This window comes from Peromyscus californicus, unplaced genomic scaffold (assembly GCF_007827085.1).
Source record: "Peromyscus californicus insignis strain IS unplaced genomic scaffold, ASM782708v3 Scaffold_8__1_contigs__length_139910024, whole genome shotgun sequence".
Taxonomy (NCBI): Eukaryota; Metazoa; Chordata; class Mammalia; order Rodentia; family Cricetidae; genus Peromyscus; species Peromyscus californicus.
Genome location: NW_026294606.1, coordinates 106,376,372 through 106,391,311, shown reverse-complemented (window position 1 = coordinate 106,391,311; position 14,940 = coordinate 106,376,372). Strand labels below are relative to the sequence as shown.

The window sequence follows — 14,940 nt, the reverse complement described above, 5'->3', positions numbered from 1 at the left end:
AACAGCTTCTGAAGCCATGCTGTGCCTTGCAATGAGGCCAAAAAAGGAATGCACGCAGCAGAAGAACCTTTGCTCCACCTGCTGAGCGCTGGCTCCTATCAATTCTGCCTCATCATCACAGCTCTCCTGCAACTTTGACCTGCCCACCAAGTTCCCGCCTATCCCTCTTTGGGTCCAAATATCTGTCTGGGCGAGGCCCACATGTTCTGCTTTCTGCTGTGACACACAGTGCATCCCACAGTAGCACAGACTCAGGCCTGAGAGCTGGTCATGCCGTTGGACACACTTCCTGGTTGGCTAAATGCTGTGGCCTGTGGGCTTCTGTTTCTTCTCCAAGTGCATGGTGAGACTCCCTACATGGGTGGTGGGGACCAGAGTTGCCAATTTTGTCAGAGTCAGAGGCTGAGACTGTGGCAGGGAAGGCAGCAAGGAGGGAGGAGCAGGTAGAGATGACGGAGTGGGAAAGGGACCCCTGTAGCACTGGGAGTCAGTGATGCCTGAGAACACTCAATAGTAAGGAGAGGGGCTCTGATGAGCACTGAGCCTGAAAGTCAGTACAGAGGGTTGGGGACAAAGGGGCAGATGGGGCATGTCCCCCTTCCGTGTGTGGCTGTGCCTGTGACTGTAGCTGCTACTGACCCATGGATAATAATTAAACTAATTATACCTTCCTGCTGTCATTGAGTTCCAAATGTGTCACTCGCTTGAGCAGAAAAGCATCCTGGTATACTCCAAAATGATCCTGGGGAAGTTTCCTGGTCCTCAGTCATACAGTGCTCCTACCCTACAACAGTTGCCCAACTGAGAGTCCTGGTTTCCCTTCCCCATTTTATCACTTTTGGAAAAGGCACAACTTGGCTTCCAGGGCAAAGGGCATGTACTCTGGGCCTGCCAGAAAGTCTCCCGGCTTATAAAAAAGGTGAGCCAATAGGGTACTGTGCCCAGGGTCTGTTTGCAGCCCTGAGGCCTGTTATCCAAAGGTATTCAAGCCTGAGCCATGCTGACTTCCTGCCAAGCCTCCTCAATCAACCCTAAGGAGGCCATGTTGACTTCACACTGTGACTCTTGCCTGCTGTTGTCCAGGTTCTGAGATGTCACCAAGGAGTTCTAGACAGGACGATCTGCCCAACTCACTCTTGGCTTATTTGAACATTCTTGTTTGGATCCTGGGAAGAGAATCACTGATAACTATAAGAGAGCACAGAGTTGTGTCCCATCCAGGCCAGGCTCATTCATGGGGACATCAAGATAAGATAGGCGTGAGCTGGTATAAAGGCACACACCTGTAAATGGCATTCTAGACAAGGCAGAGAATGCTTTTCAGCTGCAAGCCAGCCTGGGCTACATAGTAAGAACCTGTCTGGGGAAGGGTGTTAAATGTAGAATTGTGTTAAAAACAGAATACCACAATTTCAGCATCATTAATAATCAGGGGAGGGAGTATATCTGGAAATAAATTTGGACAGCAATTCCTACCATAGCAAAATCGGAAATTTAAAATATCATATAAATGGTCAGATGGTCATCCAATCAATGGTGACTTTTGGGTTTTAAATAAGTATAGATGACATTTGCTGAGGTTTAATTACAAGGTAATTTTCTACTAACTTTTTTTTACTTTTCATGAGCCCCCTTTTTGCACCTGTGGCTGTTATAAAGACACAGTGATTCCTAAAAAGGCTACACATGTAATTAGAGATGTGTTATCACTTCCCCACATGCCATTCAAAATCAGAATCTCTGCTTAATAAACTCCAATTGTTTCATTTAAAAATAAAAAAGGAAAATATATGCATAGATTTTTGTTATTTTTTTTTTAAATATTGGTCACAAACTGCCCCTTTCTGGGCTGTGTCTTTTGCTTGATGATTGAAAGTACACTTCACTCCAACACATGGGATTGTGTGGAGAGCTTCTCTTGGTGGGTGGAGCATCCTGGATGTAGCCTCACTCTTATCAAACCCATTTCAATAAGTTTTGTCTGTTTCTGTATCAGTGGCAGGTATTAGTGGTCCATGTACTCAGTGAGCTATATGGGCAGATATGTCATGTGGCATGGTATCCTGTAGACAACATGTTGCCAGCAATAAGGGTGAGCCTTTGACACTGGAAAGATGTTGGCAAATTGCCCTCTGGTCCCTGAAAGTGACTGCTGCCTTGGCTACTTGGTACCACACAAGGAGCACAAACATGCAATCCATGTTTATCAGGTGTGGGAGATTCTCACTTTTTTATGGAAACAGGGCAGGTCTGCCAAATTCTGCTACAATTGGAACATGATGCTGTGGAGACAAGTTGCCAGGGTGGTGGGTACTTGGAAGAGTCTGAGTTGAGGATAACAAGAAAGTAGCAACATCCATGGTATTGGCCAAACCCAACCTTGATATCATGTGTCACTTACAGGTGAAAACTCAGCCATCCCCATCAGGACTACCCACACAGGACAGGTGCAAGGCAGTCTTGTCCACTTGAATGACACCACAGAGGATGTCTACACCTTCCTGGGAATCCCCTTTGCAAAGCCACCTCTAGGAAAGCTGAGATTTTCACCCCCTGAGTCTCCTGAACCATGGAGTGGTGTGAGGGATGGAACCACCTACCCAGCCAGGTAAGTTCTCCTGAGACCCAGGAAACTTCGGGCCCTGGAGCAGGCAGGGGCTCAGAGCTTTGAGGCAGGCTGCAGTGCTTTCTCCACCTCAACCCTTCAGCTGCATTCTCTCTGTGATGGGGAAATGCTGCAGATGCCAGAGAAAGGCCAAAGTGATGACCGTTTCTTAGCAAAATCACACTCCACAATCACTATGCCAACCTATAAGTGGCCAGGTACCATTGGCCAAGAAACAAGTATATGTCTTCCAACTGGAGATTCGGTAAGGGAAGACAGTTCCTTCAGAGTCTGGATATGAGACAAAGGATGTTCCACCACCTTGTTTATTAATACAGCACCTACATGGGTACAGCACCCTAATACTCAGTCCTCAGAGAGTACAAAGGGAATTGGTGTCATTACACACACCAATAGTTTTCACAGAAACTAATGGAAATATCAACATCCCATCATCAGGAAGAGTGGGATCCAAGGATCCCACCCATCTGGCAGCCTCAGTGGAAGTTTGAGCTCAATACCAGTTGTCCCAAAGCCTGTGATCTTTACCTTAATTGGATGAAATTTTGGAATAGGATCTCATGTTGTCAGGACATCATGGGGTCAGAGAGTGAGGTTTGGGGGACTGAGAGCAAATAGATACTAATGGTCTGTTTTTAACTACTGCACATCTCTTAAAATAACTGCCATTGTCCCCAGGTGTCTACAAAATTCTGAAACAGTGAATGTAGAGAGTCAGGAGATGATGAAACAGAGTATGCCTCCCATCTCTACATCTGAGGACTGCCTGTATCTCAACATCTACGCACCAGCTCATGCCCATGAGGGCTCTAACCTACCTGTGAGTGGCAGGCCATGCTCAGCTCTGGGGGTGGGCATTTCTTCAGGATGATTAGAAGGGGCAAAATCAATATGAGCCCCATCAGAGTAGACCCTGATGAGAAGCCCTCCGTACCGGGTGTCCAGGAAGGCCTTCTCTGCCATAATACACAATTAAACCCTGGGTATGGGACACAGAGACCTAGAGACTCTGAGAAGCCAGTGGTTGGGGCTCCTTGATCAACTCAGGTTTCACACTACCTACTGGAGGCCTGAGAGCTAAACATTGAGGTCATGCAAATTTATTGCCATGGACTATCCATTATGCCAATGATTTTTTTTCTTGTTTTGAGGGTCTTTCTATATAGCCCTGGCTGGCCTGGATGGAACTCACTATGTAGACAAGGCTGGCTTCAAACTCACAGAGATCTTTGACCTCTGCCTCCAGAGGTCTGCTAATTTTTTTATTGAAAATAGATCCTCTCTCATACATTAACTCTTGGAAAGTCTGGTATAATTCTGTGATTAAAAAAAAAAAAAAAAAAAAACTGCCGGGCGGTGGTGGCGCACGCCTTTAATCCCAGCACTCGGGAGGCAGAGCCAGGCGGATCGCTGTGAGTTCGAGGCCAGCCTGGGCTACCAAGTGAGTTCCAGGAAAGGCGCAAAGCTACACAGAGAAACCCTGTCTCGAAAAACCAAAAAAAAAAAAAAAAGAAAAACTATCTGGCCCTGGGCTTTTTTTAGTTGAGAAACTTTTAATGACTGTTCTATTTCACTAGGTGTTATAGGTCCATTTAAATTGTTTTTTCTGATCTTGATTTAACTTTAGTAAGTGATACCTATTGAAAAAATTATCCATTTCTTTCAGATTTTACAATTTAGTGGAGTACAGGTTTTTAAAGTATGTCCTTATAATTCTCTAGATTTCCTTGGAGTCTGTTGTTATGTCCCCCTTTTGCTTCTGATTTTATTAATTTGGATATTCTCTCTCCTTCTTTTAGCTAGTTTGGATAAGGGTTTGTCTATCTTGTTGATTTTCTCAAAGAACAGCTCTTTGATTCTTTGTATTGTTCTCTTTGTTTCTATTTTGTTAATTTCAGCAGTTTGATAGTTTCCTCATCTACCACTCTTGGGTGTGCTTGCTTCTTTTTGTTCTAGAGCTCTCAGGTGTGCTGTTAAGTTGCTAGTATGAGATCTCTGCAATTTTTTTATTATTATTAGGAAATTTTCTATTCATTTTTTCATACCAACACAGATCCCCCTTCCCTTCCTCCTCCTACCCCCCAGTCTTCCCCCCACAACCAAACCCCCCACTCCCACCTCCTCCAAGGCAAGGCCTCCCATGGGGAGTCAGCAGAGCCTGATACACTCAACTGAGGCAGGTCCAAGTCCCTCCCCCTGGACCAAGGCTGTGTAAGGTGTCCCAGGATAGGCAGTGGGCTCCAAAAAGCCCACTCATGCACTAGGGATGCATGATCCCACTGTCAGGGGGCCCCTTAAGCAGATCAAACTACCGAACTATCTTGCCTATGCAGAGGGCCTAGTCCAGTCCCATGCTCCACAGCTATTGGTCCACAGTTCATGAGTTCTCACTAGTTTCATTTGGTTGTCTCTGTACATTTCCCCATCATGGAGATCTCTCCGATTTTCTTATGTAGGCACTTATTGCTGTGAACTTTCCTCTTAGCACCACTTTGATCATGTCTCATAAGTTTGGGTATGCTATGTATTCATTTTCATTGAATTTCAAATGTTTCTTATTTCTTTCTTTATAACTATCTTCACCCACTTTTCATTCAGTAGACAGTTGTTCAGTTTCCATAAGTTTGTAAGCTTTCTGTTGTTTCTGTTCTTATTGATATCCTGCTTCCATTCATGATTGTCTAATAGGATGCAGGGAATTGTTTCAGTTTTCTTATATCAATTGAGACTTGCTTTATGACCAAGTATGTGGTCAATTTTGGAGAAAGTTCTGTGAAGTGCTGAGAATACCTATTAGGTTCATTTGGTTTATCAAGTCAGTTAGTGCCAGTATTTCTCTGTTTAGTTTTTGTTTGGATAACCTGTCCATTGATGAGAGTGGGGTATTGAAGTCTCCCACTATCGGTGTGTGAGTGTCAAGGTGGTTTAAGGTATAATAGTGCTTCTTTTACTAAAGTGGGTACCCTTGTGTTTGGGGCATAGATATTAAGAATTGAAATGTCATCTTGGTGGATTTTTTTCTTTCGATGAATATGTAGTATCCTTCCCACCTCTTTTGATTAATTTGTTAGATATTAAAATGCCTACACCACATTGCTTCTTAGGTCTATTTCCTTGGAATATCTTTTCCTAACCTTTTACCCTGAGGTAACATTGACCCCTGATGTTGAGGGATGTTTCTTGTATGCAGTGGAAGGATGGATCCTGTTTTTGCATCCATTCTGTTATTCTGTATCTTTTTATTGGAGAATTGCGTCCATTGATATTGAGAGATACCAATGAACAATGACTGTTAATTCCTGTAATTTTGTTGTTGTTGGTGGTGGTGGTGGTGGTGTGTGAGCTTCCCTTATTTTGGTTTTGTTGGTGTGAGATTATTTATTTCCTGTGTTTTCAAGTGTATAGTTAACCTCCTCGGTTTGGATTTTTCCTTCTAGCACCTTCTGTGGGGCTGACTCATACATAGATATTGTTTAAATTTAAATTTGACTTTGCATTTTCCTGGATTTCTTGAAGTGATTTATTCATTTCCTCTTTAAGGACCTCTATCATCTTCATATAGTTAGTTTTAAGGTCTTTTTTCAGCTATGTTGGAATATTCAGAGCCTGCTGTGGTAAGATAGCTGGTCTCTGTTGGAGAGAGACTAGCAAGTGTAATGATGGTACTAGGGCCCTGTCATGGTCCAGGTGAGGATGTCCTGAGGAGCTTTATCTGTGTGTCTAAGTACGCTGAGGCAAAGCATTCAGTAAAATAGAAGACACCCTAGGTGGAGCTAGAGCTGGGTGGGAACCTCCTAGCATCTGACTTGATTTCCACAGGTGATGGTATGGATCCATGGCGGTGCATTGGTTATGGGCATGGCTTCCATTCATGATGGATCCATGCTGGCGGCCATTGAGGATGTGGTAGTGGTCACTGTCCAGTACCGCCTGGGTATCCTGGGCTTCTTCAGGTGAGTCTGGGACTAGCCTGTGCTGTGCAGTAGGGTATGAACAGAAATAAGACAGCCCTGTGATTCCTTCTCTGCCACTTCTCAGCACTGGAGATGAGCATGCCAGAGGCAACTGGGGCTACCTGGACCAAGTGGCTGCCCTGCGCTGGGTCCAGAAGAACATTGCCCACTTTGGAGGCAATCCTGACCGGGTCACTATTTTTGGAGAGTCTGCAGGAGGCACAAGTGTGTCTTCACATGTTGTTTCCCCCATGTCCGAAGGACTTTTCCACAGAGCCATCATGGAGAGTGGGGTGGCCCTGATGCCTGACCTTATCTCCAACACCTCGGAGGCAGTCTACACAGTGAGTCACTTCAGCTATCCTATTAATGATCCTGCGACCTCAGCCCCCACCCTCTGATATTCTGGGAGTTTTCTCAGTTGGGAAAACAAGGAGTGTGGGAAATAGCTTCTTTCAGTACTTTCTGAAAGATTCAAGGGTTAAAATCCACTTCTCTCTACTTTATGCAAACTGGGTGTAATAAGCACCGGATGTAATAAGCACGCATAAGTACCTTGTAGCATCCATCATTTTCAGAAACAAACGTGTGGAATGAAGATATGGCTCAATAAGTAAAAGCGTAAGGACCTGAGTTCAAATTCCCCAGAAACCACAAAAAGCTGCATATGACAACAAGTTTGTAATCCTAATATTCCAGTGGTGAGAGAGGAGGCAGAGACCAGAGAATCTCTGAAAGTCACAAATAAGATAGACTCTTGTAGGCAAGAAGAGATAATAAAAGATCATTTCTCAAACAAGATGGAAAGTAAGGACTAGCAACCAGATGTTGTCCTCTAATCTTTGCACACAAACCCTGGTACAGGCACTCCTGAAGTCACATGCACTCATAGACATACACACATAGCTTATTTTTTAAAATGTTTAGGTAAAATGCCCCCTCTGACTGTCACATGTGAGCAACAAGAAAATGGTAATTTCATACTTATTGTAATCTGCCAGCACCAAGTGTGATGTGATATTTGGGCATGATGCCTTTCAACTGGAATTGGGAAAACTCTTCTGCTTGCCTGAAAGGATGAATCAAGTCCTTCCTGGTCCCTTTACAGATGGTGGCCAACTCATCTGGCTGTGAGGCTGTGGACTCAGAGACCCTGGTGCACTGTCTGAGAAACAAGAGTGAAGAGGAGATTCTGGCTATTAACAAGGTTGGGAGGATTGTGTGGCTTGAAGGACTTGGTCAAAGGGATATGGGAGAGTCAGTCCTTACTATTCTAAACAAATTACTTCTGCTCCATGGTTTGGTATACTTTTAATCATGTGTGTAAAATGAAATCCAAGAAATCCTAATATATGAAGAATTTCTGTCGTGGGTGGAGAAGCAAACTGAGACAATAAAATGGGGGGGGTAATGATTGGGGTTTCTCAGTGGACATCAGAATATATATGGAATTGACCTTCACCACTGACCTTGGATGTCCCTCAGGTCTTCAAGATGATCCCTGCTGTGGTAGATGGGGAGTTCCTACCCAGACATCCCCAAGAGTTGCTGGCTTCTGTGGATTTTCACCCTGTTCCCAGCATCATAGGTGTCAACAACGATGAATATGGTTGGCTTCTCCCCATGGTGAGGCACAGTTCCAATTCTCTGAAAGTCTGGAAACTCATAAGGTGAGTAGTGGAAACTTGATCCATATCCATCGTACCTTACACTTAAAACTTCCTCTGTCTCCCAGATCCTAGGCTCTGATCAAACAATAAAGGATATAACCAGAGAGACCCTGCAGGCTGTTCTGAAGAGCACAGCAACACAGATGGTGAGACCCCTTGAGTACTGACTCCAATAGAAAGGACCCCTATATATCCTTCTCAGACAGCATGCCTAGAAATAAAGGTTTGTGTATGTGTGGCTTGGGGTGAGCTCACCCCAGGACTTATACCTTTCTCTCTATACCCTATCTTATCCCTGGCCACATTCTTCACACTGAGGCTGCTTCCTGTCAAAACAAGAGCCTGTCTAACCTCACTCTTGCTGACCCCCTGGTGTAGATGCTGCCTCCCGAATGTAGTGACCTGCTAATGGAGGAATACATGGGGGACACTGAAGACGCCCAGACCCTCCAAATACAGTTCAAAGAAATGATGGGGGACTTCTTGTTCATTATCCCTGCACTCCAAGTAGCAAATTTTCAGCGTGAGTACATCTGTAATGAGGCCAAATTTGGGGAAGCTCAGAGTCATGGGTCCCAGATGAGTTTTATAGTGTCTAGTCCCCTCCCATGTCTGGGTCATGTCTCTGGTATCAAACACTTGAGGACCGTTACATCAGTATTTCTTCATTCTAGTGTAAGAGAGTGGAGTGACATCTTATCCAGATATAGATAAGGAAACAGGTTGCTAATACTCTATTGATTTGCCAAAACTACTCAGCTGGGAAGGCCATGGTCACTCTTCAGCCAAAGTCACTGTTCACTTTCTCATAACTAGTGCTCCAGCCTGGAGCCACTCACTTGACAATTATACCACCAGATAACTTTATACCAACATATCTTATCACCAAGGGTTAGGCAGGAAAGTTCCAAGTGAGAGAATACTATGTCACCATGTGTCCTCTGCTGTGGGATGGTCTGTATGTCAAATGTGTTGCTGATTGGTCAATGAATAAATCACTGATTGGTCAGTGGCCAGGCAGGAAGTATAGGCGGGACAAGGAGGAGAAAGAGCTGGGAAGTGGAAGGCTGAGTGAAGAGACACTGCCAGCCGCCATCAGGACAAGGAAGATGTAAAGTACCGGTAAGCCACAAGCCACGTGGCAAGGTATAGATTAATAGAAATGGATTAATTTAAGCTGTAAGAACAGTTAGCAAGAAGCCTGCCACGGCCATACAGTTTGAAACCAATATAAGTGTCTGTGTTTACTTGATCGGGTTTGAGCGGCTTGGGACTGGCGGGTGAGAGAGATTTGTCCTGACTGTGGGCCAGGCAGGAAAACTCCAGCTACAGTCCTCACTTTTAGGTTCCCACACCCCTGTCTACTTTTATGAGTTCTGTCATGAGGTCAACTTCTTCAAAGATGTCAGGCCACCCCACGTGAAAGCTGACCATGGTGATGAGGTTCCCTTTGTCTTTGGGTCCTTCTACTGGGGTGTGAAACGTGAGTTTTTCTTGTTTTCCATGAGCTGGATGGGGCCCCAGGTTGGTACCTGATGGGCAACTGAGCTCCCAGTCCAGTTGAGAAAATCAAGGGTCTGGGAGAGGATATGATCAAAGGATATGATCAAAAAGCTACACCCAGATTAGAATCTGAACCCTTCAAGTATAATCTATTGTCTTAGTTACTTTTCCATTGCTGTGATGAGACAACGACCAAGACAGTTTATAGAAGAAAGAATTTATTGGGACTTACAGTTTCAAAGAGTTAGAGTCCATGACCATCATGGATAGGAGAATAGCAGCATGCAGGCAGACATGACACTGGAACAGTAGCTAAATAAAAACCTACATCCTAATCTACAAGCACAAGGCAGAGAGAGAGCTAACTGGAATAGACAGAGCTTTTAAACCTCAAAGCCAACTTCTAGTGATACACCTCCTCCAACAAGGCCATATCTCCTAATTCCTCCCAAACAGTTCCACTAACTGGGGACCAGGCATTCAAATATAGAAGTCTATAGGAGTCATATCATTTGAGCCACCACACTATGCTAGATGGAATGAGGACACACTGGAGCAGAACTGACCCTGGAGGCATGCAATTAGAGGTGTGGGTGGCTCTTGGATCCTGGGTGGTGAAGGGGGAAGGGAAAGAGACCTAGAGTTCAAGGTCAGGCTGCAGGAAGGATGGTGATTGTAGAGCATAAGTAGGCAGTTGCATCAGGTGATTGGGACCTGGACCTCTGTCTTCCTCATGGCTACAGTTGACCTTACTGAGAAGGAGGAGCTGCTGAGCAGGAGGATGATGAAGTACTGGGCCAACTTTGCACGACATGGGTGAGAGTATGCCCCTCCCTCAAACTCCTCAGTGGTGGGTCCCTATCTACGCCCCTCCCTCAACCTCCTCAGTGGTGGGTCCCTATCTAGGACTCCAAATTGTGGTTGATGACTTCATTAGTATGCATGGATAACAATCACATAATAGAGTTCTCCTCACCCCAGGGCACACTTAGATACATTGTACATACTGGTTACTGGTCATACTGCAGTGACCTGGCAGGTGCTATGGTATTGTTCTTTAGATTTTGTCTCTGAGAGGGAGACATGAAATTGGCCATATAATCTTGCCCCACATGAAGCAGACACTAGTAGGTGACACTTGTATCCCTATACCAGAACATGTGCCCCATCAGCTTCCTCAACCATTGGCCCAATTGGTCCACTGCCCTGACACAAATTTGGGTATGATGAGAGTAACCTACACCCTTACCTGCTGGGTGATATATTTACAGGAACCCCAACAGCAAGGATCTACCCTACTGGCCTGTGTTTGACCATGATGAGCAGTACCTGCAGCTGGACATTCAGCCTACTGTGGGACAAGCCCTGAAGGCCAGAAGGCTACAGTTCTGGACCAAGACTCTGCCCAAGAAGATCCAGGAGCTAAAGAGGTCTCAGGAGAATCACAAAGAGTTGTAGTACCCTGTGAGAGAAATGGTGTAGAGGGTTGAGTATACATGGAGTCAGCCTAACATTCTTAGAAATGTTAGAATTCTTAGAAATCCTGGTTAGAATCTAACAGTCTTGTAACCATCCCTTATCTCTACAGTCATCCATTTGGCCAACATGTATGACAAACCCTTAGTGTACCACTTACTACTCAACATGCTGGGACACCTTTTATGAGACCCACTCAGTAAATGCTCCCATGACTATGTAGATGTGTGATCCCCTAAGTGTCCCAATCTTCTTTCACAGTCTACTGGGACCAGGCTCCTTCCTTCCTTTCTTCATCTGCTCTCACGCTCTCCTCTTCTCCAAGCCCCAGACTTTCTTCAAATGGAACAGATGCTTTGGAAATAGTGACTCTATGGAAGTGGGCTATGTCAAAATCCTACCTTCTCTCAGCAAGTCTCATGGCTTTCTTATTTGTAAGTAGCTAATAAAGAAACCTAATAACTGGAAGTCCTATTGTTTTCATGTGTTCAGTCAGGCTGTGGTTCCAAAAGTTCACAGATTGCAAGCTGAGCTCTGTAGTAGGTATCTGTGGCCCCTGCTATTCAGAGACCTAGACAGAAAGGTTACATGATTCCAGCAGTTTCAAGTCCTCAGCAACACAGTAAGACCAACATCTCTAAACAAATTATGATCTGGATAACATACAAATAGCAAAAGTTTGTATACATGTTTATAAAGCAAGAAATCCAAGGTCAAATGCCATCAGATTTGCCGTGTGGTGAGAGTTATGTCTCTGGCTCAAAAGATTTCACATTGCACCCTCACTGAATAGAATGAGCGAACATTGACACTCTTGGATCTTCCCAGAGTCACAACTCTTAATAGCATTGGATTAGATATTAGATTCCAGCAAATAAATTTGATCCCATGGCTTTCAGACCGCAGCTCATAGAGGTGTCTGACATCAGCCACAAAGGATGCCAAGTGATGAACAAAATCCCTACATATTGTCCCTGTATATGAAATTTTACAAATACCTGCAGAAGCAGAACTAGGCATGTTTATGAGACTTTCAATCTGGGTCAGGAGTTAGGGAGTTGGCCAGAACTACGTGGGTTTCTCAGTGCCCCATTTTCTGAAGTTTACTCTTCAGATCAGGAGTTCTACAGACAGTATGCAGCCCATGCTTGCTTGAGTCTACCGCCTCTGTGAAAATGTTTGTCTAGGGGGTGTGTTCTGGAAATGGGATGATGTCAGAAGAGATTCCTGTCCCTGGCACCCTGAGCAAGCTTCTCCTTTTATGGAAGTATCTTCCTGCCCTTCATGAATCCTCCCTGAAGCCTCTTGACTCCTTGGTCATCCCATAATATTCTTGATAATCCACATGATTGATTTCCTTAAATGTTTCAACTCCAGCAGTACAAAGTCTCTTGCACTTTGCCATTAACAAAGGTGCCAAATTCTACTCTGTCTGTACTTTTGCTCCTCTAAAGCACTTTCTCTGTCATTAAGGGGTGGTGTCTTGTGTCCTGTAGGCTCCAGGACCTCCCCCATCCCTCTACCTCTCACCATCTTGCTCTACTTGGGCCAGTTTTCTCAGAGCAAAGTTCCCCTTTCCCAATCACTGCACTGAATATAAATCCTAATGCACTATGACCTTTGGGTTGAAAATGAAGATTTCTGTGTTGCCTACCCAGAACACCGGGGAATAGATGAGGTTAATGTTGAGCCTTAGTTTAGAAGCTGAGCAGGAGGATACTCTCACTGGGGTCTTACTGCATTGTTGAGCCCCTGGTGAGACCAGCAGTTGGCTGCACCCGCCAGGCACTCAGGTTGGGGCTTCAACCCTGAAGGCTTTCATCGCTGAAAGATTGGTGTCTGCTGACAACCACTTGCCCAATGCAGCTGAAGACTTTCCTGGTTCCTAGAAAAAAAAATCAGAGGCAGGCAGCCAACAGTGTGCTGACTGGCAGCTCTTGCTGCTTCCCCTGCATCCCCCTCCTCTTTTCAAAGTCCTTTTATACCGTAAGCGAAAACAGGACAGTGTAAACCAATCTTTGGGCCCTTCCTGTCGGGTGGGAGCCCTGGTGACCGCTGATCTTGTCCGCAGTCATGGGACCTTTGCACCACTTACACTCTCAGGCACTCTCCTTTCCCTGGTGATAAACTGTAACTTTCACCCTCACTCAGTGTCTGTGGGGTTTCATTTTGTCACATTTGTGAGACATGAACCAGCATTGACCTCTGGTGTCAGGAGTGATTGTCCAGCACCTTTGCCCCAACAGCAAGCCTTCAAAGTGTTTTGATGAGACTGCTGCAGTGAAGGGAAGACTGAGTCTCACTACTGTAAACCCACTACCATGTGGCTTTCATTTCTCTGAATACACAGGATATTTTACCAACAGCAATCTCAGGGTACTTTTTAGACTTTTAGTAGTTACTATGGTTTGAATTAAAATGTGACCCACTCATGTTTTGAGTGCCTGGCCCATAGCTAGAGAACCACTATATTGAAGGCTGTGGATCCTTTAGGAGGTAGGGCCTAACTGGAAGAATTACTAGGGGCAGGTGTGTACCTATATTGTATTGCAGATATTTGCCTGGACTTTTATTTTATTTGTGTTATTATTGCTGTTATTATTATTATTATTACTGCTATTATTTGCTCATTTGGATTTTGTTGGTTGATACACAATGTTCCTGTATAACCCATGCTGTAATCAAACTCAGGATCCACCTGCCTCAACCTCCCAAGTTCTGGAACTACTTATGTTAATCAACATACCTGCTCTCTCTAAACATCTTTTTTTTTTCATTTTATTCTCTCTCTCTCTCTCTCTCTCTCTCTCTCTCTCTCTCTCTCTCTCTCTCTCTGTGTGTGTGTGTGTGTGTGTGTGTGTGTGTGTGTGTGTGTGTGTGTGTGTGTGTGTGTGTGTGTGTGTGTGTGTGTGTGTGTGTGTGTGTGTGTGTGTGTGCCTGTGTGTCTGGGGGGGGCACATACACACATGCACATTGTGCACACATGCCATGTTATACAGGTGGAAGGCAGAAGAAAACTTTTGAAAGCCAGTTCTCCCCTCTGACCATGTGTATTCCAGGGATCAAACTCAGCTCATCAATCTCGGTGGCAGGCGTCCTCACCCACTGAGCCATCTCACTAGCCCTCTCCTTAGACTCTTCTTTTTCTTTTCTTTTTTTTCTTTTTTTTTTCCCGAGACAGGATTTCATTGGAGCCTGTCCTGGAACTCACTCTGTAGACAGGCTGGCCTGGAACTCACAGAGATCTGCCTGTCTCTGCCTTCCAAGTGATGGAATTAAAGGAGTGTGCCACCGCTGCCCTCCTTAGACTCTGAACTTCGGCTTCCATCTTCTTTCCCATTTCCATCTCAGTCTTTCTATACTCTGACTCTGTGTGTGTGTGTTTCTGTTTCTCTCTCTATTCCTCCAGGTTTCTGTGGCTGTAAGTTTTCCATCACCCTCCCAATATACACAGAAATGCTCTTGAGTTTCTTCTTCATTCAATAATATATTTGTGTGTGTGTGTGTGTGTGTGTGTGTGTGTGTGTGTGTGTGTGTGTGTAGACACACATACAGAAATGTCCATGAGACCAAGGAAGAATCCATATAGATTTTCAGACCATGACTATGAGGATTAAGAGACCTGGGCAGGGAATAAAGTAAATCATGAGTCCAGAAACTAAGGAGGAGTTTTCAGAATTAAGGGAAATTCATGTTGTAACTTCATGTATTT

The 14,940-nt window shown here is 44.7% G+C and overlaps 1 protein-coding gene across 5 annotated transcripts; it reads left to right on the top strand.

Moving 5' to 3' along the window:
* Positions 1-270: 270 nt before the first annotated feature.
* Positions 271-11,210, top strand: LOC128104149 (acylcarnitine hydrolase-like). 5 transcript variants are annotated; one of them, XM_052728929.1, is made up of 13 exons: positions 271-343; positions 1,997-2,008; positions 2,404-2,608; positions 3,305-3,446; positions 6,446-6,579; positions 6,665-6,923; positions 7,688-7,786; positions 8,065-8,205; positions 8,315-8,395; positions 8,628-8,772; positions 9,595-9,732; positions 10,496-10,568; positions 11,024-11,210. In XM_052728929.1, the coding sequence occupies exons 1-13, from the start codon at positions 271-273 to the stop codon at positions 11,208-11,210; spliced, it is 1,689 nt and encodes a 562-aa protein (XP_052584889.1). The 5 variants fall into 5 exon arrangements, with proteins under 5 accessions (XP_052584889.1, XP_052584887.1, XP_052584888.1 ...); XM_052728927.1 differs by lacking the exon at positions 1,997-2,008; XM_052728928.1 differs by lacking the exon at positions 1,997-2,008 and having other exon boundaries at positions 8,065-8,232; positions 8,342-8,395.
* The last annotated feature ends 3,730 nt before the right edge of the window (positions 11,211-14,940 follow it).

What these genes read in the sequence shown, in the direction of transcription:
- LOC128104149 (XM_052728929.1), top strand. Translation starts at nt 271, where the DNA reads ATGCCGTTGGACACACTTCCTGGTTGGCTAAATGCTGTGGCCTGTGGG. An exon ending in ATGAGGGCTCTAACCTACCT is followed by an intron (nt 3,447 to 6,445) that starts GTGAGTGGCAGG and finishes TGATTTCCACAG; the next exon opens with GTGATGGTATGGATCCATGG. An exon ending in AGAGCACAGCAACACAGATG is followed by an intron (nt 8,396 to 8,627) that starts GTGAGACCCCTT and finishes CCCCTGGTGTAG; the next exon opens with ATGCTGCCTCCCGAATGTAG.